We start from the raw sequence: 25,821 nt of genomic DNA on the forward strand, positions 1-25,821 counted from the left end.
TAATAGGTCTATTCACGTATGTTGATGCCACAGGCGCTATGATATAACGTTAAGCTTTATGCGTTTATAGGCCTAGCCTACCTCCTATCGTAACATTTATTAGGCCTAACTTTATGGGTGCCAGTGGTGATTCGATTGAGGTGTGCTACTAGTACTACTGTGTTTGCACAAGTGGCCATCACAGAGTCTTAACGTATAACATAGGCATAGGCCCAATGCAATAACTATTGTTATTGGTCTATATGCAAAATTTGTATGCGACATTGGAGGCCAATTAGAGTAAGAATGTAACTGTTAAGCCGAGAGGATCTCGGGGATACTTACAATTCATTACTCTCTAAAATAAGACAAGAATTTAAGCCACAAATTTGTGATCAAGTCACCATTTCTGCCAGAGTTGAAGATAAGGGAATGTATGTAGAAGTGGAGGAAGATGATGATGATTTAAGCGATATACTAAGTGAGGCCATGGAGCTCAGAGTTACTTTGTTTCGAGATGACCCAAGAGGAAGCCAGCAGCTGCCCCCTGAATTTTGTGGTGGTGTGTCTACTAGTGACGGAAGTCCATGTCATAATGACCATACTATAACAGCAAACCAGTCAAAGTTGCTTGCCTTCTCCTTTTATATTTCCCTGCATACCACACATTGTGTGGTCAGAAGTTTCTTAATGTTCTGTGACCATGTTGCTGAGTATCACATTGTGCGTGTCATATGATTTGAGGGAAACTATCAGCGACATGGTGACATGGGCATTGCCAGAAACATTATTCATGGAGGAGGGGGGGGGGGGGGGTGGCGAGTGTAGACAATTTTTGCAGACTGGAAGCGGTGGTAAACAGACTGCGAGAACGTCAGGAGGGGGACAGTAGGCAAAGGTCCAGCCAAAGCCTGAAGGGGATGGAGGGAGCAGGGCACACCTTAGCTTTGGTCAGTATGTTAGGAATCTTGTAGTGTTTCTTTTCTTAAACGAACCTGTTTTGTCAACACTAATCGTGTGAGTGTGGGGGTACATGGCCATGGAGCATGCCTATGGAAGCTACATGGTTACGAGGCCTAAAGCATCCGATTTTCATCCAATTGGCTAAAGTTTCATTACTGCATCTTGCAATTATAGGCTGATCTGTATTGCCCACAAATTATAGCATGCTATGTATAATTTACAAGAAGCATTCAAAAGCTGTTTCCGAGAGGTTCTTACCTTCCAAACATATTTTTTAGACATTGGCCAAGGTCATATTTGACATTTAAAACTAAGGGTAGCAGAAAAGAAGGTGTGAAAATATGAACATATATGACCATAATTGGATTTCTAGCATATCTGGGGCAAAACCGACAACTTTTCTTTAACTCTCTATTCGATCTTTTCATTCATGGTTTTGAAATTTTTGCATGTGCTTGCTGAGCATCCTAAAGGAGGAGCAGTACAAAAGGAGGAGTATGAAAGGAACAAGACTCTGACACCAAGTTCGAGGATGAATCTTGTCAGTATTGGTTTTGCTGCGATTGTTGTGTAGGACTTTATTTTGCATGAGAACGCCTGAGAACAACTTGGAAAGTAAAAACCTATAGGAACGTTTTTTTAAACTGATAGCAACTATAACATGCTAAAATTGGGGCCAATACAGCATAGCCTACCTTAAAAATATCCTGTAACCTGCTCTGGATGAACACTATCAAATATGGAAGAAGTTGAAGAGTACATAGGTTTAAAGTATATGAATATGGTCACTTTAACATAAAACAAAAATACAAGTGAGATAGTAGAACATTTTCCCTGCTCATGAATATTGTAGTTGACCTCATTGTGTAGAACTGTACAGAAGCAATCAATGTGTGAACAACATCATGTAACAATACTGAATAACTTAACTTTAGCGTTAGCAATACCTAATAGGGGCAGTGTTCCAAACATGAAATGCAGGAACTGATACCTAAATAAGGCTAAGAGTCTCCTTCGTGGACCTTTCCACGATAAGCATAGCAGCTTTACATCCAAAAGAAACTTTGTCAAAACTTCAAAAGACCCTATAATGTTCCCTGCATTTCAAACATATGTACCACTGCCCTAGCTCCATCTGCCACTGGGGTTATCATGGGAGCACTGAATGTAACTGTTTTATCACCTAATAGCTGCAAGTTAGAGTACCTCTTCAACACTCTATGACATCACAATTTATGTTATGTAAAATTGATCTCACACAATGCAAAATAATGACAAGTTATTATGTGCCAACAATAAATAACCCAAGATCAATGTCACATTAAAATTGCTGAACAAACCACAGTATGTAAGCAGATAAGATATTGCTATCATTTAAGCCAAATGGTGTACAATAAAGTATGCAGTGAAACCAATATTCAATCATATAGTTTATTAATGTGGCACAGTTGCAACTTTGATGCCATTAATTATATAGTTTACATTACACTATGAATGAACATGCAAATCAATGATAAGTACTACAAAAAGCGTAAGATACATAACGCACTAAATCAATGTTTGACACCATGCAAAAGATAAATGCTATGATACATTGCACTAGCTTAGTGACATTATTTCACCGAGACACCATGTTTGTTGTTGTCCGTTATGGTACAATTTGATCAATTGTCTTGAAAGCTTGTGATATCTACATTCTGGATACTTGATACTTCCATTGTCCCCTCTTGTGTCCTTGATGTATGGTATTTAAACAAGCTTCTAGAACTGCTTTGACATCAGCTCTTTCAAAATTGTCCTTATCCATTTTAACAACGTCCATTATTCAAATCTGTAGCTCTCACTGGAAAACACTGGAAAGGCAATTATCTTACATCATTGAAATAGAGAATCGCACATTTATTAATGAAACAATCCAACACGAACACTTCCAGTTCCAACCCTTCTACCAGCTTTCAAATATCCATCATGTGTTAACACTACGCTGTGCTGCCCTGCTCCTCTAATGGATGTACTGTACGTCTGTAATGTGAAATGAAAAGGAAAAAAGACATATTTATAGCTTTGTGTGAGGACAAAAGTGTTACAAAGATAAACCTATTCCTGTTGAAGATTGAATTAACATGATTTCCAAAATATGATTCAATTTTAATTTAAACGAGACATCAAGCTCTTGGCTTTTGAGTTTTGGCTTTCATTCGGAAAAGTTACTTATATCACTTTACACTACAGGAACCAGGAAATGAGGTAGCCGCTTTCTCTTTTCTTAAAGTCACTTCCAGGTTGGGGTATAAGGCAATACTCTATTTTGGGATAGAAAGAGTTTTAATGCGTAAAATTTTCTTGATAAAACCGAAGTAGGAAATGAAAACAGTTACTTTATTGAGTAAAGGCCTCTGTCCCTCACGTGTCGGAATAGGACTTGACTTAGTTACAAAATAAATGTGCCCAGACGCTTGATCAAAAAATGCTCTTGACAAGAATAACCACCACATTGAGGTAGGCCCTGCATACTGTATCATTGTATACATCTGGGCCTGGATCTAGTCTCGGCTTGTTCTACTTTTGCTATTTCTCCGCTAATGAGAAGTTGCATTTGTTTTAAAAAAAAATTCTTGAGGGAGATCTCCCTACAAAGCCATGTCCATTTTACACTGATGTAGGCTACTGCCTATTTATATTTGCAAGGCTAGAAAAGCATAAATAAAACTTCATAAAAATGTTCGGCCTAGGCTAGGCTACAGTAAGGACAGCAGCATGTACTGCAGTACTACTAGCCTAGCCTATGCCTCTCGATGAATCATTAATATTATGACTATATATGGTATTACTGCCTTAGTTTGTCAGCTTAGCTACTCCTTAGTAGGCCTAGCATCGGTCTATTGAACAATATCACAAGGAAGCCTATAATAGACCAAACAGTATACTATAGCCTACATAGTAAATATGTAACATTAGCAAAATTTGCTGCCTTCCTTCTCGTATGATCTGCCAGTAAATGCTCCGCGAAGGTAGCATTGGTCATTTTGACGATCCCCGATCTTTGTTCCAGTAGATCGTTTTTGGAGACCCAGTCCACGTAGCATTAGCTCAAGTACACGCTTGATGCCTGCATTCCTTTGTCACTTTTTCTCTCACTGCTTTTGGCATCGGGACCCACAATAAAGCAACCTGGGCCTTCCACCGGCCGACCCGCGTTTAGTGCCCGGATATGGCCGTTTCTTTGCAGAACCCTTAGACATGCATATCAAATGCTGAATATCGTTAAGATCATCTAACGTATGTTATCGACAGGATTGATCGCGAATAAAAGACAGCCAGGCTAAAAATTGCTAACACTGCATTAAAATGTGCTATACATTTCGTACAGTTACCTACACAAGATATACACTGTACAGTGGCAGTACATTACATATACCGATTCACGTGACCAAATCAGAAAGTGGAGTAACGGTGAACTATGGAAACCTATCAACTTGGCCAACCCTCTCAATATTTCCTAGCTGAGAGAATACCTTAAAGGTAATCTGTCTACAATATATGTTAAGTCTATCTCATGATCTTTTTATTTCTTAAGTACAGGAAGCAATAAAAAACAATTAAAAATGTGTTCTCTTTGCATTCCATATTTGCAAGTGATACAGATTAAGAGTCTACAGTAGGTGGTGCTTGTAAGACTTTAATACTGACCTAATTACTTGCTATTACATGTACTATATTTGCTCTTTCCTGTGCTGGTGGTAGCACTTAAAGTGCGGGACTGTTGTAGCACTTTGCAGGTGCTGGTATAGTTAGCAACTTTGAGAGTGTTGTTGATAGCACTTAGGACGCTGTCCCTCTCAGGGTTCTTGGAAGACACACAGAAATACGCTGATCACGTGAGAAAACATGGCGTCAAGCAGTTTATCAGAATATATCATAAGGTGAAGGACAGATCCTGTGAAACATTCAAGTGGGGAGATGAGGTAGGTGGAGTCTCTTCGGAGAGTTTGCGACCTGGTCACATATTTTTATTACAACAACAATAATACCTGTTAACTGTCGTACATTACTTCCAAGTTCAGTAGTTTAGAAACAGGCATACGGGATAATTGTGCATGTTGTAAATGAGAAAAATTTATCTTCTCGGGAATCCCAAAAATATGTTAGCAGTTTCGTCTGTCGTACTATTGAGCATCATTCAGGTTATTCATCATTTTATCAAAATTATTTTGAAGTTTATCGTTGTTCTTTGAAAAGGTGTCTACACCGTTTTCAAGGTCTTACATTTTGTCCTCACAATCTTTAATCACTTTTGTTGGAGGTGATAACCAGTGGCGGAGCGTCCATACAGTCAGAGGGGGCGGATGCCCCCCCCCCCCTGACGGACTAAAATGGACTGCTGGCGCCCTTTTCAGCTTTTCACCACTTATTACTTATTCGCGATTATTGACTTTTTTTATTGCGCTCTCAAATACCTATTTACATTTGTCACATTTTGTTGGTGTAATTTTCTGACAAAATGGCGATGACACCTATTTATTCTTCGTTTATCTGCAAATTAGCAAGGCCTGGAAAGGGTCATTTCCGGCGATCTAGAGAGTATCTTTACTCAAAAAAAATCTGTACGCCCCGAGCCAACCTGTGGTGGCGCTCCGCTTAGATAGTGTCGAAAGCGCCCCTACAGACCATTCTCGCCCCTGACCAATACCCCTAGCTCCGCCACTGGTGATAACACATATACCCAAGGACATTTCGAATGCAGGTTTGAAAGTGGCGCTCCTCAGCACTTCAGTAAGAAAGGATACCATATCTACCTCATTTGTCTTCCATCTGGTCTTGACATTTCAAGCCATTATATTAAAGGTAGTCAGAGTGTATAATCTGCTATTGGTACTTATTGGTCATTTCCATGACGGAACGTCTGTATCCAACACACGTGTACAGAGGTAAAAACCAGTGAAATGGAAGTGAAGCAGTGCGGTATATGTTCAGTAGGATGACAGCTTAGGCGGTTGTAGCGAGTTACGAGGTACCGCCAAAAGTAACGCGGAAATCGTTGTAAATCGTTACAGCAGACCAGAGTGAGGTATTTCTTTTCCAAGGATTTGTCTACCGCTCATGACTGGACAATCATACAATTATAATACATTTAAGCCTTAAATCTTATGGAAGCTTTCCAAGGACGTATATTTAGCTGACTGCTTGGGTGTAAATGAACTATACCAGTTTCTATAGTTTCATAGTTTTTGTTGTTGTTGTTGCTAATATGTCTTTTTTCAGATAGAATACATGCTCATCAGCTTGGATCATTCTGAAAGGAAAGCCTTCCTCCTCCTTAACAATGTGGATGCAATTACTCACGCCCAAAAGGCTGCTAATGAGAACCCAGGGTAGGGAATCGTCATTGTATATTTTAGTTCAAAACAAACCCGTTCTATTTTGTAAGGAGTCTGAGGTGGTGACAGCCAAGAAACTGGTATTCACCACAAATTTGTTGTCGCTATATACTTAGATATAGAAATAAATGCATATAACAATGTGATATCTCAGCAATAAAACAAGCCTGTGGATTAGGCAATTCGACTAGGCGTTTTTATTTTCAATTGACAATGCTCTGCACATAATATATGCTAGCCTTTACGTGTTAACCATTGCTATAGTTTTAACACTTTCCCATGAAACAATGTGCTACATTCACCGCTATATAATGTTACTGTGATCTCATTTCACGGCATATCGATAACTACGTATTCTGTTTGTTTATAATAAATCTATCAGTTTCCCGAATCAGTTCCCCTCATAAATCTGTCTATTAATATATATCCCTGGATGAGCTGTTTCATATCTAGTCACAGAACATCCATTTGTTGTATATTTGTGTGCAATACCATATGATCTCCCCATATTAAAATTAATGAGTGGAAGCCATACATTATAACACTGTACAATGTCAGTTTTGTATTTCATTCATGTTCATTTCCACTGTACATTCCGGCTACTTTGCTGTAGTATATTAACCTACCATTTTAATCATGTCGAATGAGATTCATTTGTGATAATAAAGTATAGTAGCGGCTACTATTTTCTCAGGTTTTGTGAAGAATATGGCTCTCATTGGTCAACGGAACTTTCAGCACATCTCTTAGAAAGCACCCCTGGGAAACCATTTGGGTGCGACGCTAAGTCTTTAATTGCGGTCGAAGCGAATATGGAGCTTCGGTAAGAAAGAGTATGACTTTTTACATATAAGTAACTGCCAACTTGCGTTATAATACAATTGCCTCACAAAAATATTGTGTAATATCCAAAACTTTCAATTAAATTATTCTTAACACTGAATTATCGGTGTTTAATTTCGGAGTGATAATATTATGTGATTTAATTAAATTTAATAAGAATATAAACTATTTAAGTCTCCTTAAATAATTACTGTGGAAACGGAGGTGCCTTAATAATTACTGTGGAAACGGGGGTGACTTAATAATTCAGAGAACGAAGTGTAGTTGTATTTACTTTTACTTTTTTCCTGAAAATTCACGACGTTGTGGCTCAGTATACTCTACTAATTCACCCAAAATTGTAGTTCATATTTCTAGCCAACGTTATTTTAATAGTTAATTATCTTGGAACGGCGGTGATACGGTGAACGTTGAAGGTATTGCATTTTAATAAAGTGTTAACTAATACATTGTTACTCATCAACTTGATAAACAGGTTTCCATTGATTGGCTACAGGCCTGCACCCGCCCGTTTCTTTAATAAACTTCACGTCATTCATGTAGCTTTCGAAAAAAACAAACATAATCATATATAAGGCTACTTCCTCACAACAAAAATGGCGATTGTGGACAGCACCGATCTAAGATACAGCACAGCCAACCAATGCAAGTGACGCGCAAGCAATTCGAACACTATTATAAATCATTTGTCCTGTAAACATGTCAACTGGTCAACATTGATTCTAACACCACGCAGATATTTCATGATATCGGCATATATTTGTATATATGGAATAGCTTCAGGTCATTGGTGATATCAGCTTACTTTATCAAAGATGAATACATTGAAGAAATAATTTTGAAAAGTTCTTAGTACTCTTAAAATATCGGCAAAATAAAAATCATACTTTGGATCTATGTGTTGAGAGTTCTCATCGTACCGGAGAAACGTCAGTGATATTCTACGTCATTTCTAGGTGTGTCGGTGACGTTTTTGGAACGTAAGAACAGTTAATTTTTTTTAAATGATTGTAGAAGTTATAAATAAAAAAAAGTAAACCTCAATATTTCCTTTCAGTTTGGATGTAACTTTACATATACTACAGAAATGGTCACAGCGAATGTACTAATTTAAATAAAACAGCCCAGTGTGAATTCAGGAGAGCATATTAGACTACATCCGTTGGAATACGAAAGAGCGTTAATGAAGCAACTTATCATGTCTCAATAAATATATATATTACTTTAGATAACAGGTCCGTCTTCTAAAATATTAAAGATCAGACACAGACAGGACATTCTTAGGTTATGTAACAAAACGTTTCTTGGGTGGTATATTCTTGTGTAATTAGAACAGTTTACATTGTACACTTATTATGCATCCAAGTGTTTATATAAACACACTTTGGCGTTCTCTGGTATCGGTTTGGTTTACCTTTAGTATTTTTTATTTTCTTATATTTGTTTATGTGTTTCGTATCCTACATAGCCGAAAGCAAATCAACAACGTTTTAAGAAGTCACCACGGACGATTGGATACATGTATGACCATTGCATCCTTTCCAAGGTTCGTTACATAATGGGCCTGATTCTTCCACTTTTAATTCCTTTGATCAACTGTAACTATCTTCAGTCCACCCATTCAAACATATCCCGGCCTTCCAACTATTGACCCGGATGTGCCTTTTGGAACAGAATCATCATATATTGATCCACCCGTTCATCTTCGCATGTGTAATTCCACCCTACTAACTCACTCTCTGATCGTTCTGCCTTCCATCCATCCGTCCACTCATCCACTTGTTCATCCACCCATCCACCACTCTTATCAATGTAGCCATTAACTCATGTATCCACTATCCATCCAGTCTTTCACTAGCTCATTAATTTGTCTATCCTTCCAAGGGTTACTTACGTCTTTGAAGACATACATTTTTTTCCGTGTTTGCCGTCTATTTTCTCCTCGCAATGTTTCCAATAACTGTTTATGTCCGGTATTGTTTATTCAATCTGTTACCTAAATGTTCGATTGAATTTGCCCTCTGTAGAAGGTCCTGCTAGGACCGAGCCGTCAGGCAGTATATAACGTTTACACATTTTTTTTCTCATTCAGTATAATTGACATTTCGATAATCTACTAAATGACTAAGAATGGAGAAACCCTAAGTAAAGTACACATAAATTATGCCAGATCTTTACAATCACTTGTACTGTAGGTGTCATGCACAAATAATCATTCCGTACACACTAAACACATCGTTTTCAAGGCCCGTTAAAAGGTAGAAGCTTTCGGCATATCCTACCCACCACATGGTAGCTGAGGTCTTGGCCTGTCATGGCACTTGAAGAAAAAAAAATATATATCATGACCGTTAAGATTTTGAAATAGAAGAGGTACAAGTTTAGCACACTGAACTCAAAACTACTCGCTCAGAGTAGTATCAACGTTTAACCAAAATCATTTCCAAAATGGTTCACCTTCAATCCTCATTATTTTCACACCGTCAGTACTGTAAATTACGTTCTTTCACAAAAAGACATAAAAAGCGATGATGGGAACTGAAAATATGTTTCCAAAAAAACATTACCTTAGATCATTTTAGCTCTCTCTTTTTTCTCGAGCGGATGTACATTACCCTAATTGTATTATGGTACCTATATTATGTGTGTATTTCAGAAATGGCTGCAAAGGTGGAATAATACCACGAAAATATGTAAATTCCGCAACAGTCGTCTCCCAAGACCACATCATTGAAGCAGAAGAGCTGGTATCGCTTTTTCCACGTTACAGGTAACCACGGTCTTTTGTATTTTGAAACTGTCTCAAATATATAGAAATACGTATACTTTTCATACCAGCAGTATAATCTTTATATCTGAGCTGGAGCGACAACACACATAAGAAACTTTCAAAATCGGCAGACCAATAACTCATCTGGACCATTAATCAACTAACAGAGCAAGAGTAGACGTAGGATAAGATAATGCATACTGGTTAATGTAAAGCACGAGAAGATAGCGCCGTAGAGGTAAAAGGGCTGAAGACATAAAGTGGGCAGGGATATGTAGCAATGGAAGTTAATTAGCAATGGAGGGAAATGGTGTAAGAAGAGGCAAGTGGGAAGGGGAGTAGGAGGGGATGGGGAGCAGGAGGAAAAACAAATTCAGTGAAATTGGGAAGGACATGATTTGTAATCAATAGATGAGAGGGTGGGGTAAGGGGAAATGTTTTCAGAAAATGAGGGAGATTAGATCATTCCCCCTCATGGAAGATATGATCATACGTATATCGCATCCGCAATGACCATTTCCTTTTGGAGGGTAACTGTTTATGTAAGTGTTTCTCTATTCAAAAAATGTCTTTAGAGAATAAGAGTGAAATTTAGTAAGCTATCATAAATGCAGCTACCAATGTTAGAATAAAATAATGGTAGAAAAGCTAGTGAATAACTTCTCAAAAGCAAATTAAATACATGATGTTGACCTAAACATGAACGTCGTTGTTTATGAATTGACACTGTTTATATGTTTAACTTCCAGAGCAACGATGGTAAATAGTACAAAACGGAGAGGCGAGCAAGTAATGATAAACGTACCAGGTAATATGTCACGGTGATTGTGTGTATAATTTTATTTGATTTTACATTTTGTTGTCTATCATGCATATGTCTTTTGAAACTTTTCGTCTAACCAAATCAGTCTCAATTCATTCAACGGTTTTTACCAGACACATTCTCTACACTTTGATATTTTGACTTACCTAACTGTGTGGTCTGTTGTTGCAGAGGAGACTGCTTTTAAGTTCTTTGTTTTTTATATTAAATTCAATTTGAAAAGGTTCGAAAAAAAAGATGAGGTCTTACAACTTTATTGTGTCGTAGGCTAAATAACGATGATCACTACTTCCGTTGCATTTTAGTACTTTGCGCTGCTATGACAAATTAGGTAGTTGCCTATGTAATGGTCAGTTAATATTGACAACATCATGCATTTCAGACAGCCAAATTAATGCGATTTTGGCAATCAACGAAGCAATTAGCAATCAACTAGAATTCGTACACTTAATGTAAAACAATTACTGCTGAAACGAGTCAAATGCATTCCCATGTTTTTGTCCTACTTGTATAGTCTTCAAGGATAAAAATACAGATCTTGGTAAGGTGTCCGACCATGAAGCAGCGAAACCAGGTCATATAGTTCTGGATTTTCCGATTTTAGGGATTGGTGTGGCAGCCTTGCAGGTCACAGTTCAAGGTTCGGATATTGAAGAGGCCAAATATATTCATGACCAGTTTGTACCCTTATCTCCTATAATGGTGAGAATAATGTGAGTTTCAAACTATGTGTTAAAGGTCCTCAATCTCAGCAAGATGTCCTTGAGACGATTCTACATGTTGATCATAACGCTATGATTCCAGAAAAAATTATCAAGAGAGTTTGACTCTTGCTGGCAAGCTGTCTTCCCCTTTTCATTTTTGATTTCCTTTTGCTTCCTTAATATTAGTCTCGAAATATCGGGACATCAACACAATTACCAGCCTTAGCTAACATGACAAAGTTCTTTGTGAAGATCAACTCCTCGAAATAGCTAAAGCAAATATTTTCCGTTTGGAAGATATCATCCTGTCGGGGAGGCTGTCGTTTTGGTAAAAAAAAAACGACTTCATTGTGCCATTAGAATCTGAAACCCTTCGTATTGTTTCACTGTTCATATTCCCAAGGTAGAATGTAATACCAATGCCATAGTCAAGAAATATTCAGAGGTCTTTATTTTGAGATTTAGTATTTGCTAAGTCCGTCTCCATTAGAGACCATGAACATTGTAATAAATAAAGAAATGCATAAGAAAATATTGAAGCACATGTGGCTCAACGATGTCATCGTTAGACTTGATCAAGTCTTCGGCCCTGTATATGAAGAAATGGTAAATCTGTGTTATATGACGACTGGAATACACAACAACAACAAAATCGCTATTGGTCTGGGAAGTTTTTCATGACAATGATTTCTGTCACATAGACCAAAGGTCATGGTTGGGTTGATGTCTCTCTTAAAAAAAAAATAGTGTACATGTTTCTAAAGTGAGAATGGGTAACTGCCCATACGATCGACTACAGTATATGATTGATAATAATTAATTAAAACCAACAATAAAAATGGTGAAATCATTAAAGGATGTTTGTCTCAACCAAGTTTTCCATAACTAATTTCAAACCGTTTAATCTCATTATCTTTCACTTATTTCCAATATTTTTTCTATTTGTTTTGAATCAGATGCCTGTTTCTGCAGCAGCTCCAATTAATCAAGGTTTCTTAACGGAATGGGACTGCCGATGGGGTACGCTTTCTCCCACATCTGATTGTAGAACGGAAGAAGAAAGAGGGCTGAAGGTAAACGTTAATGATAGCTTCATGAAAAATGGTCATGACAGTACACTGAAAAAATAAACTAGTCAATATTGCCACGGACTAACGTTAAATTAGTCTATAACGTTAGTCAATGCACACGGACTAGCAAAAATCTTCGTTTCATCGCTGCTTCTTAGTTAGTTTACACTGACTAAGGAAAATATAATCGCAGCTTAGTCGGTGGCGACGGACTAAGGTATTTTAACCCATGGACTAAGAACGATACGGACACCCGATTTACGCCATAATCGTAGCTTAGTCGGTGTCGACGGACTAATGTATTTTAACCCAATTCGATTCACTTCAATTTGGAAACCGAGAGGCAACGGCAGCTTGCTGGGCTTGGCATAGTTTCATACGATCACTCTAAGCAACTTTCAACCGTAAATCACCCAAGAAGGTCTTTAGAAGAATGGAGGTATTAACTGCATCATCGGCCTACCTGTTATTCCTTTAACTTGAAGGTAAAATTAAAGTTAATTGTTAGGCCACTGGCACTAGTACTGTATTATGGTTAGTGTAACGCTACCGTTGTCACGTTGGCGTTTCGCAATACACAAGTGCAATGACAGTGAGTAGCCTATAGGCTTCTACTGGGTACTGCAGTGCATTCTCAACACTAAAGTGTGCATCCTAAACACCAATTAACAATGTGTTATGTGTGTATTGGGCTAGATTGAACAGTGGCACATAATCTTCTTATTTATTCCCAAACAAATGCTGGAACTATAAGGCTCAATAGTTTATTTGAAGTCTACACTCATTTGGTAAAGATTTCCTGTAATTTCCCATGTGAATCTAAATGGGTAGGCTTTGTGATATTGAATAAGCAAGGCTAGACCTTCAAACGTACAGTCACAGTAGGCTGAACAAATTATGTTGGCTAGTCAACGGTATTATATGTTGCGAGCAGTCAGGATGCACGCTTCAGTTCTATTTAACCTTTTCATTTATCATTTTTTAGTATTTAATTTCCGGTCACGCCCAGGAAACAATTGCGACATTCCTTCACGGTCGACTTGCTTACTGTAAGAAGTATTAACCGTTTTTTTCTCAGGAAAGCTTGATAGTCTGAAGTTATTATAACATGTGCTTTTAGTATTCTGCCAAAAGAGTAAGTTGTTGTATTTGTATTGATATTTTATGTAGAAGTAACGGAAAATTTAGTATGTTTAGTTTGGTCTAATTGCACGTTTTTTTTCTGTCCAATGTAGTGCAGGGTTCACTTGCGCGAATTCAAATTATTCTGTTTATGTATATGTATATGCATCGATTCTTAGATTATGATGTTTTTTTGACATTTATTTGTAATTCAAGCATATCTGTTTAGTAGCAAAGTGTAAAGGTTAAGATTAATTAGGGTACTAATTTAGAATCCGTACCAATCGACCCTACTTCATAACCCCTAACCCTATACTTCCTTACCTAACTCCCTAACCCCTGACCATATTCCCTACTTCCTAACCCTAATTCCTAACCCTAAACCTACTTTCTAACCCATAACCTTATTCTGCCGATTCGAAGTAAGCTTTCCCATTCATATGGTACGGATTCTAAAGTTAGGCCTTAATTAGTTTTCTCTTTTTGATCCTAGATTGAATGAAACTCATTGGCGTAAATAATAGATCAGATGATACAGTTTAACGCAGTTGCTAAAACTCTGGGTATTCTCTAGTCTTCGCCGGTCCATTATATACTTTAGTACTACTAGTAAGACTATATCAAAACGACCGAAGACAAACTAAGTGTAACAAAGTACTGATTCTCCTCTAGCCTAGGTCTAAACAGGCTTGTTATGTGAGCAAGCAAAATAACAACTAAAAACGATTAGGCCTATAAATAAGTTGGCTCAGTGCATTTCTGTTTCTAAAATTTTATATTTTTAAAGATCATAAAAACAAACAAAGATTTAGCCCATGTCTTATTATCTCTGTATTCTGGGCATTTGATTCTGGTTGCAATGGTGATGACACTCTCGTTCAAATTTTCAGCTTTATACAGTCTGCTTCAAACTTTGGGATTGTTTTAAGAGACTATAGTGGAAGCAAATCTCACATAACTTTGTGGTGACAACTTTATTTATTTATTTTTTTCAAATGATGAATACTTTGCTGTTTCTTTCTTCCAGCAGGAATTGAAAAGCCAAATATCTAAGTCATGGGTGAGCTTTCCTGTGATGTACGACACCAGTGTGGAGGCAACAACAAAAGAGGAGAACTGTGTTGTATATGGCTTAAAGACATGTTTTAAGATGATATATTGGTACCCTTCGCACAACAAAAGAGTTTATCCAAGAGTCTAAAAAGCAAAGGAACAAGTACCATAGAGAAAAAAGATGGAAGAGTGAGTTTAACTATTGTACCCAACTGTTTAATGATATTTAAGATACTTTTCATAACCTGTTTTAAAAAAAAAACAGTCTAGTATATCATTTACGTGCAAGCTTCATAAGTTTGGTCAAATTTTCACTGATCTGTAGAGGGGTAGTCGAGAGGGTTTGGTTAGCTGGGAAGGTAACCAATTGCCTGGTACATCACAATGTTCACAATGCATTCCTGTATATGAAACCTGATGACTGGCAAACCGACTGTGGTGGATGTGGCTGGGAGAGCAATTTTAAAGTCACCTAATAGCTAACCTAGAGCAGCTTTCATGGTAACCACATCAAAGTAAGAACAATGTGTCAGGTATGGCCCCAAGAGCAACAAATGGCCATTGCCAGTAATTATTGGTGGTGGGGTACCCCTGCCAGTGATCTATAATTGACCCCTCACGGCTGACCTAGGTCAGCTCATGAGGTAACCACTTGAAACCTACTGGAAAATGTTGGTTAGGACTTCAGATACAAGGGATGGGCATTGCCAGTAATTTTTATTGGTGGGGTATCCCTGCTAGTAGACCCCCAATATGCCCATCCCCTCATTGACCTAGGTGAGCTCATGATTTGACCAGTTGAAACCTACAGGAAAATGATAGGTATCACTTCATATGTAAGGATGGGCATTTCCAGTATTTTATATTGGTGGGCCACCACTGCCAGAGTCCGCCCATCCCTTACATATAGAATCCTGTCAATAATTTTCCAGTAGTTTTCAACTGGTTAAATCATGAGCTGACCTAGATCAATGAGGCGGGGGGGGGGGGGGGGGGCTTTTTGGGGGTCTACTGGCAGGGGTACCCCACTAATATAAATTACTGGAAATGCCCATCCCTTACATATATATAGAGTCCTGCCAATCATTTTACAGTAGTTTTCAACTGGTTACCTCATGAGCTAATCTAGGTCAATGGGGGATGGGCATTTTGGGGGTCTACTGACAGGGTTACCCCACCAATGTAAATGACTGGAAATGCCCATCCCTTACATATGAAGTGATACCTATCATTTTCCAGTAATTTTTCAACTGGTTATCTCATGAGCTGACCTAAGTCAATGAGGGAATGGGCATTTTGGGGGTCTACTGGCAGGGGTACCCGCCCCAATATAAATTACTGGAAATTCCCATCCCTTACATATGAAGTGATACCATTTTCCAGTAGTTTTCAACTGGTTACATCATGAGCTCATCTAGGTCAATGGGGGATGGGCATTTTGGGGGTCTACTGGCAGGGGTACCCCACCAATAAAAATTACTGGCAATGCCCATCAGTTGTATCTGAAGCCCTAAGCAACATTTTCCCGTAGGTTTCAAGTGGTTACCTCATGAGCTGACCTAGGTCAGCCTTGAGGAGTCAATTATAGATCACTGGCAGGGGTACCCCACCAACAATAATTACTGGCAATGGCCATTTGTTGCTCTTGGGGCCATACCTGACATATTGTACTTACTTTGATGTGTTACCATGAAAACTGATCTAGGTTAGCTATCAGGTGACTTTAAAATTGCTCTCCCAGCCACACCCACCACAGTCGGTTTGCCAGTCGTCTGGTTTCATATACAGGAATGCACTGTGAACATTGTGATGTACAAGGCAATTGGTTACCTTCCCAGCTAACCAAACCCTCTGGGATCCCGGTCTATTGGGATCATTATTAACATGATTAACATAATTATTAAGCTTTGAGAAATAACTTGGTGTTATGCTGTGCAAAGCTAATAATAATTTGGTAAAGCTGCTATTCCTGGCTTATAATTTGAGGGACCTAGATTTAAATGTATACCTCCCAATATGTTATAAAATTTTAATGTAAATGTATGTTTATGATAATGTGAGTTATCATGTGCTATATCTGTATCTGTGCTTACACGTATATCATATTTTCTGTTCACAGGTCAATAATGGTGCAGATTTTGGCTTCCTGAAGACAAGTGGGAGGCCATTTGTAGTTAAGAGAAACACTCTTTGTTCGTGAAGACTTAACTGGTGTCGATTTGGGGTACCACTTTAAAACGAAAGTCATGAGGAACCCTTGCCCAAGATTCAACTTTGCATTATTGTGCAGTGCTATACTTTTGCGATTCATGTTTGATCCATTAACTTGTCTTAACTTTGTTGGAAAAAAAAAATCAGATTTTCAGATTTTATTTACAGTGATTTCTTCTCTATCTGTCGAAAGTCAGCCTTTTGTAGACATCAGAAGTTTGATCAGAAATAAATACTGCCAACGTACACATTATTTGTGTTTCTTCTGCTCTCTTTTCTTTCAGTGATGCTAGTCAGTGAAACTAGTCGGGTTTAATTCTTTCAGTGAATCTAGTCAGTGCAACTAGTCAGTCGATACCGACTAAGAAAGGTTAGTCGGGAGAGGCACCATCCTGACTAATGTAAAACCTGCTATAAACTAGTCAGGGGCTCATATAAATTAGTCGGTAAAGACCGACTAATGTCACCAACTAATGTAACTGACTAATATACATTTACCAACTAAGAAATTGTTGATGGACTAAGCTGACGGACTAAGATGACCGACTAAGAAATCCAACTGACTAAGGAATAAATTAGTCGGTATAGCAACTTACTAAGGCTATGTTAGTCGGGAGAGGCACCAGATGGACTAACGTTTTGTTAGTCGGTGAACCAATTTAAGTTTTCAGTGTATAACACTGACGAAATGGCATAGTTTTAACCCAAACTAAGATGTGGCGCGAGATTCCTCTGAATTCTGGAAGATTTATTACACACTTTATATGTTGGGAAAATAGGCGTCTGAATTCATTTTAAGAATTGGAAACTTGTCTTACTCAGAATGAGCACGTTGTCATTTCGACACTTCTAATCAGATACATCCTTAAAGTTCTCAGAAAGATAATGACATTAACAAGAGATATACGGTGGCATACACGACAGATAAAATGGCATACGATTACTTCGCTTTCATAAGCAAACCAACGTTCTTTTAAAGGTCAAATGTCATGATGATATTTTCAGTTATAGTTTTGTCCCTCAACTACGGGATTCCACCATCAATTTGATCAGATCTGGCCAGAAATAGATATATATTATACTTGTAAAGGTCTTGTAAAGGTCAAATCAGTAAAAGCAAGGAAACATCTCGGCCCTAACTTTGCGGATACGTTGAATGTCACTGTATGAATCCAGTAAGTAGGTGCCTCGGTATCCAAAAATGACGTTTCCTTGTGGTATTGTATACATTTTAAGTTGGTTTTGTTGACCCTTTGGGATCATTGCGTTCGAAAAAGTGGCTACAATTTGACTTTCAAACACGGCAGTAACATGTATATAACACACTACGTTAGGAAAGGGAGACACAAGATGTTACTTTAGGAAACCATACTACGTAATGGATATTAATTTTGAAGTTAAATGAAATTCAGTACGGTAAAAAATTATAAGCAAAAGTGAAGTGCACACCTCATGCACCTCGAGAGATGACAATAATGGTAAAATATATATAACATAAACTTCGGTGTAGCTCAAATTCCAGGGGAGTTCACTCACTGTGAGGATTAATGTTGATCATTTGAATATACTTCACTCATAACGAAACACGGATGGTCGATGCTTCCAGGGAGATATGCACATATGCATTAAATACTAAGGAACGACAATTGAATAAACGGCTTGAATCCATCAAGACCCATACGAATGGTTTGAAAGCGAAACTCGCAGAACACACGATGACACGACAACCGGTGTTGTGGTCGAGTGGATAAAGGCGGTGGAATTTAAAGAAATGAGGCTTTGCAATCGGGAGGTTCCGGGTTCGATACCCGGCCGGGCCATAGAAATGTGGGTTCTTAACATCCAAGAGCAATCTACTGTTTTCCCATCAGAAATGACTTTCTAAATCGAAAAGATTCCAAATTTAAGTTTAAATATGTTGAATTGGAAGCAACACGACGTGTAAGTTGTAATCCATAGCCCTTGCGGGTTACTTCCACATTTGTGGTCACTTAAGCGTCGTAAATATAACTGCTGATTATTATTATTATTATTATTATTGATTATTATTAACAACCCTAGAGGTTGGTATAGCTTTAACGAAAGGTTTAAACAACTACATGTACTGGCACAGATGTAACTATAGTATATCACGAACTGCTGTATCGTTTATCGGACCAATATAATAAAATCTAATAGCCTATATATGTTGTGCTCAACGTTTTCAAAACATGAATTTTGCCTCGCAAGCTCAAATACCTTTTTGCCATGCAGAGTTATCATTTATGTTTCTCTACAGCCCCTAAAGAATCAACGTTTTCGGATTCCAAAGTCTCGGATGGATACAGTTAATGGATATCTCTCCTCAGCCAATGCTAAACTGAATGACACTTACTTCCCTTATGACGAGGAACTCTGTCAGCAGTTTGTGAATGAAGGTAAATGTTAAATACATTGAAAAATCAATTTCATCAATTACCTCCTATTTACAGGAAGCCCGAAACTTGATAGCTCAAATATGGAGATTTTTATTTCATGAAAACCGTTCAGACAGCAGGAACAACGAACTCCGCTTTTCATGATGAAGCTAAGTATGTTGTCTATTAACAAATCATTTGAAGTTCCAATTTGGCCGAAAGGTTTTTATGGTTTACATCAAATTCCTATATTAAAATCTTTGAAGCAAACAGACCGATTAAGCTTCCTACAATTGCGGGAACTATGTAAAGATATTTTAACTAGGCTAAATAATATTGCTCTAGCATGATTGATTCTCTGCCTACTCATGGATAACGTATTATAGTCGTGTATATATATGCCTATCCTTTTCTCTCAACAGGAATGGATATCTTGTTTGCAAGACACATGGCCCGCCTATTCATCAGGGATCCGTTATACATCCTAAAAGAACGACTACATCAAAAAGAAGACGAGTGCGAACATTTTGAGGTACATCACCAACTGTGCCCTCTAGTGGTTGCATTGAAATTGCCCTCCAAATTTGTATAAGGCTTTGTTGTCAAAGACAGAATGCAATTATTTATCTAAATAAAATGTTCACATTCAATCATTTTACGTCCCGGTTGACTAGTACAAAGAAAAGTGGACAGGCCAATGATAGACGATATGTTCTCAATATTATTTTGCAGAACATAATCGGGACAAATTGGCAAATGGTTCGGTTTAAAATTCCTCCGGAAAATTCAGACATCGGATGGAGGGCTGAGTTTCGCACGATGGATGTAGGTAACTTCACTCCATTGCCACCACCTTTATTACATACAAGTCGAGTTTTTAAAAAATAATAATAATAATAATCACCAGTTATATTTACGATGCTTTAGCGACCACCAATTTGCGAGAAACCCGCAAGGGCTTATGGATTTACAACTTACACGTCGGGTGGCTTTCAATTCAACATTTTAACTCAAATTTGGAATCTTTTCAATTTAGAAAGTTATTTCCGATGGGAAAACCGTAGATTGCTCTTGGATGAAAAACCCACCTTACTATAAAGTAGCAAGACGTAGAAGTGTTTAATGTTTGGTAAATCATGACCATTTCATCCACATAAAAATAGTCTAATCGACTAAGATATGTTAACAAGGTGAAGGTGAAATAATATAATTTATTCATTAATGACTGAGAAATCATTCAACTTCCTTTGCATTGCATTTTACTCCACAGATGCAGTTGACCGATTATGAAAATGCTGCATATGTAATTTTCATGGTTTTATTGACCAGGGCGATGGTTAAAATGAAGTTGGATTTCACCATTCCCATTTCAAGGGTAAGACAAAGGTGCTTAGAGTGCCGCTCTATGCTGTAGGATAAATACACTAATACTTTAATAGTGTAAAATAATATTTTACTTTTATTATGCAAATAAAAATGCAAAGTGCTTAGTAGCATGCGTAGCGTGTTATTATGATTAAGCAATCATGTGTTTCTTTGTTATTCTAGGCATTCTCTTTTACTCGTGTAAAAACATGGAGTCAGCATGTTTATAGAGTTCTTTTCCCACATAGATCTTGAATTATTTAGACCCTATGTACCTCCGTTTTATGTAATTGTCGGACAACGCTTGGCCTCCGACGTCTTCTGTGTTCTTGTGGTAGATTAAAGCCATATACGGAAGATACACTACTGCTATGAAATGCCTATCTAGATATCTTAATTAATCAGCATTTAAGGACGGTTCCTCAAATATGAAACCGATATATAACCAAGTTGATACAGCCACGGGGTTGGTAGATGGCATGGTTGCAGCCACAGGGGAAGCATAGTGTTGGCCTTGTTAGAATTGATTTAGACTTGTTAATTCGTGACATCAACATTTTGTGATTAGTGCAACGTGTTCCACAATTTTCAACAATCATTAGTATGGAAGAACTTGTGTTTTTTCCACATAATTTTATTCATCATTGTGCGTTTTTATTTTTGATATTAGGTTAATGAAAATATGGAGATGGCCATGTTACGTAATGCCGTAGGAGAAGGAGAATTTTACTTTCGGAAGGATCCATATTTGAGTAAGAAACCTTAAGAGGAATCCAAGACGACAAATATCAAATTCCGCAAAAAAAAGTTGTGGAAATTTACTTTAAGGACAATATGTGGTGTTCGTGGATAAATTAGACTTCGGGGATGACTGAATGTGCGGTGTGGGATGCCTACGACGATGATGAGCAGCAAATCAGAAAGTTGCCTAGAAAGCATAGCTAAGCATCTTCCGGATACGCAGTTGGCTGTTATCTTGTAACTCAGTCTAAAAGTGATCAATACCAGATTAGCAAACTGATAAGCAAACTGAGAGAACATATTAATAGGCTCAGTATCTACCGGGTAAGCAGTTCGTTGTTGCTTGATCTAAAAGTCACCTATGCAGAAACCAATGTTTGAATGTGTGTATACAGCATGAGTCATTCACAAAACATATTGAATAAAGGAATACTAAAGTAAACTAGCCGATGAAGCTACAAATATATTTATTTCTTTTTATATTGAGAGATAATAACATTAAAAGGCGTTGGATCTCAAAGATGATAGTTTACAAAGCATTTCGCCTGAACACAATTGCATTCTTCTGCAAATGCAATTTGACATTTTGGTATTTGTTAATATTAATAATCAATTTATTACAACAGGTTCAGATGAAACCGTTCTTTGCAAGATGAGTATCAACACAATTATAAACGGTGGCGCTACATCAGAAGGAGCTGACTTCATTGGTCTCATCCCACTGATCAATCAATACATGGCTTCGATTAAAGATATCGATGCGGAACAACGATCGACGCTTAATGGTTACCTGAAGCTGATTTCTGATAGAGCTGCAGGTATGTAAATATGCATTCACAATCAGACAGTTCGTAATGCTAATACCATATTGTACGGTCCTCACAAATCATGATTTCAAACATGACATACATACTGCACATACTGTCCGTACGAGTGCTTTGAAGCAGTACAGTATCGAACAAGTTATCTTAACTTGGTGATCCAATTATCCAGCGTTTCGCTCAAATATATCGATACTATTAACTCATGACCATGTAGTTCACAACTTTGAGTAAGTTTTTAATTCATTTCAAATATTACAGGAGTAAAATTAGGCTAATATTACGAATGTCAAAAGGTAAGGTCGGCACAATTCTGAGATCCAAAGTGGAATTATTAACCAATGGCTAATTACAATACCTTATAGGAAAAAAGTACAAGTTCGATTAATGCTACTCTTATTTTGAGATATACCCTTCAGAAAATCTAATATTCTTCAATTTTATAAAATAATGTCGAAAAGATATATCTCTAGAAATATATTATCTCTATTTAGGTCGTGTAAAGACAACAGCTCAGTGGATTCGAGACTTTGTCGATCAGCATCCGGGCTACAAACACGATTCTGTCATCACAGAAGATATTAACTACGACTTGATAAAGCTTTGTTTAGATATGTCAAATGGAACAACAGATCCACAGCATTTGGCCACTAATAGTAATGAACGTCAAATTGATTAAAATGTAATAGGTTTGATGTTCTAATCATTCTAATCAAACTGGCTCGACTACTACTTCTATTCCCTAAGATGTATACTTTTTTACTTTATCTACTGTAAATTATCCGAATGAACGTTGAATTATGAAAAGTCATACGTTTACGTTACTAAAGAACCGATTGTTTTAGTACTAACATATTTTGAAAATAATGTTTCCCTACATACAATTAATAAGTCATCCTAAGATCTCTTTTCTTTCATTATATCTATTGGAAATTAGCTGAATGAACGTTGAATATATAAAAATATACGTTCAGGTTACTAAATAACCGATTTTTTAGTACTCGCATGACTTTAAAATAAAGTTTCTCTACAATTACGAAAACCTAACACGTTTTCTTTTAGTTTATCTACTGTAAATTCTCCGAATGGGCGTTGATTATAGAAAGTCATACGTTTAGTTCAGTGACGTAACTAAATTACCGATTTTTTAGTAACAGCATATTTTGAAAATAAAGTTTCTCTACAATTACGTAAAGCTAAGATCTAACGTTGAATTGTAAATATAGTCATGCGTTTAGGTTACTAAATAACCAATGTTTAGTACTAGCATGACTTGAAAATCATTTTCCTTCAATTACGTAAACCTAGATCTACGTTTCTTGTATAATATCTATTGTAAATTATCGAAATGAACGTTGAATTTTAAAACGTCATACGTTTAGATTAATAAATAACCGATTCTTTAGTAATAAAATAACTTGAATAGAAATGTTCAAACAATTAGAGCCTGGCTGGAGGCTTCTTTTAATTCTCCCTCTGATAACTTCGGTTATCAAATTGTTTGGAACAATCATCATATTCGCATCAATAACAAGATTTTCTACTATGATTTCATGTACCAAAAGGGTGTGAAGCTTGTTTCGGATTTGTTTGACATTAACAATAAGGCCCTAAAGTTACCACACTTTCAAAGAAAAGTTCCAGCTGGCACACTTTCCCTTAACTGTTTACTAGGGACTGATTCGCAGTAACCCTCTTCAGTGGAAGCAGAGTGGGTGTAACATTAATGACATTACTAATTTTAATATTGATTTGTTTGATGACATATTGTATTATACAGGTTCTGTTTCTCAGTATCTTTATCGTAATTTCTACAATATCTGTGGAGCCAACTGTTATGACAAATGGAAAGCAGAGTTTAAGGGTTTCACTTGTCACGATTGGAGCAACAATTGCAGTATGCCCTGGCACTCTTCTACTTTCAATTCCTGTAGCCGTATGGTGTAGAGATATAGACGAGTAAGGAGAATATAAGGAGAATATCGCATCTATTCAATCCGTGAAAACTACAAACAATATATATATAAATTTTCTATTAACGTACAAATATATCACAAAATAATCAGTAAATTGCAAGCATCTCAAAACATACAAGTAGCACATAAAGAATAGAAAATACATCGCAAACCTCAAAGACGCAACTCAAATAGTTTCTACAATTACGCATTTAAAACTCCATAAGCCGCAATAGTTGAAACGTACCTCTTTAGTATCCTTTACTCCTATATAAACGCAAATCCCGTGACAATGTCACACAGTATCGGCATGGGTTGCACTGGCTGCCACACCCTGGCACAAGTTACATGTATAGTATGGAGTATATATATATATATATATATATATATATATATATATATATATATATATATATATATATATATATATATACATATAAAGTATCCGGTCACACAACTGACCCTACGCAAATCTAGAATGCAAGTGAGCTCCCTGGATCTCTCAATGCCACATGCAGGAACGACACACACTGGATAAACATGAGGCACACTTACAATTCCGTTTCTTACATAGAATTCTTCCAACCAACAGACTCCTTAACCCCATGGGCATCTCTGACAACACGTTTTATGTTCATACCATTCATCACATTTTCTGGGAGTGTCACAGCACTTCTTCTGCTTTAGGTGAAGTGGTCAGTAAGGTTATATGTATACATTTCACTTCACAAAAGAGGATTTTTTTCTTTGGGTTTTTATTAAAGAAACGTCACCCTGATAATTTTCACATTCTTCATCTTAAGTTCTATATTTTCAGTACCAAGCGTCGAAACAAGACCTTAGGTTGTAATGAATTCATTCATATGTTCAAGTTTGCATTGAAGGTGAAGAACAATATTTTTCGACATACCAAAACGATTAATAAGAATAAAATTAATTTCGTGGAATCCAAGGGAGTTTCTCCGCATTTATAAATATCTCAAATATTTAATATTTGCAATTTCCGCATCCTCATACCTTATATTTTGCTACTATTCGTTGTAATATTTCTGTAGTAAGTGTAGGATTTTTGTAGTATTTCTATAAATTTTAGAACTTTTAATTTTTCTTATCATTTTTATTTGTTTTCTATCCGCTACGTTGGTCTTTATTATAGTGCATGATAATGCTCAACTTTATTGCTATTTAATGCCTACTTTTGAATGGATAAGTTATTTGTACATTAATGTACAGTTAAAAAACGGATGAAGAAAAAAATCATCATAATAACATAGACAAATAAAATGACACACCAAAGACAGAGTTGAGAAGCAAAGGTTTGGTCGTAAGAAGATCCAACGAGTCGTTCCTTTTCCACTTTGCTAAGTAAAATTTCAGAAGTGCATCCAATTCCTATGACCAATCAGCTTTTCCTTTCAAGTGGTTTTATATACATATATATATATATTATATATATATATATATATATATATATATATATATATATATATATATATATATATATATATATATATATATATATATATATATATATATGGAATGATAGTGGATTCAGGACTTAGGACATAGTTAATCTGTAATAGTTTATAGTGGAACTTAGTTGCTACTTATTTGCTACGCTACATTG

General features: G+C 36.8%; 1 protein-coding gene and 1 long non-coding RNA gene across 2 annotated transcripts; both read left to right on the forward strand.

The window, feature by feature from the left end:
* Positions 1–411: 411 nt before the first annotated feature.
* Positions 412–25,631, forward strand: LOC139977989 (glutamate--cysteine ligase catalytic subunit-like). The gene is made up of 16 exons (XM_071987881.1): positions 412–541; positions 4,786–4,907; positions 6,205–6,314; positions 7,015–7,143; positions 8,632–8,709; positions 9,820–9,933; positions 10,683–10,741; positions 11,271–11,458; positions 12,417–12,533; positions 19,195–19,333; positions 19,735–19,844; positions 20,045–20,137; positions 20,583–20,687; positions 21,348–21,429; positions 22,045–22,236; positions 22,734–25,631. Exons 1-16 carry the CDS (start codon positions 412–414, stop codon positions 22,916–22,918), a joined length of 1,953 nt encoding a protein of 650 aa, XP_071843982.1. The 3' UTR covers positions 22,919–25,631.
* On the forward strand, positions 12,571–17,592 carry LOC139976828 (uncharacterized). The gene is made up of 3 exons (XR_011796285.1): positions 12,571–13,015; positions 14,680–14,894; positions 16,825–17,592. It is a non-coding gene; the product is annotated as an uncharacterized lncRNA (long non-coding RNA).
* Positions 25,632–25,821: the final 190 nt, after the last annotated feature.

The sequence above is a fragment of the Apostichopus japonicus genome, chromosome 12 (genome assembly GCF_037975245.1).
Source record: "Apostichopus japonicus isolate 1M-3 chromosome 12, ASM3797524v1, whole genome shotgun sequence".
Classification (NCBI taxonomy): domain Eukaryota; kingdom Metazoa; phylum Echinodermata; class Holothuroidea; order Aspidochirotida; family Stichopodidae; genus Apostichopus; species Apostichopus japonicus.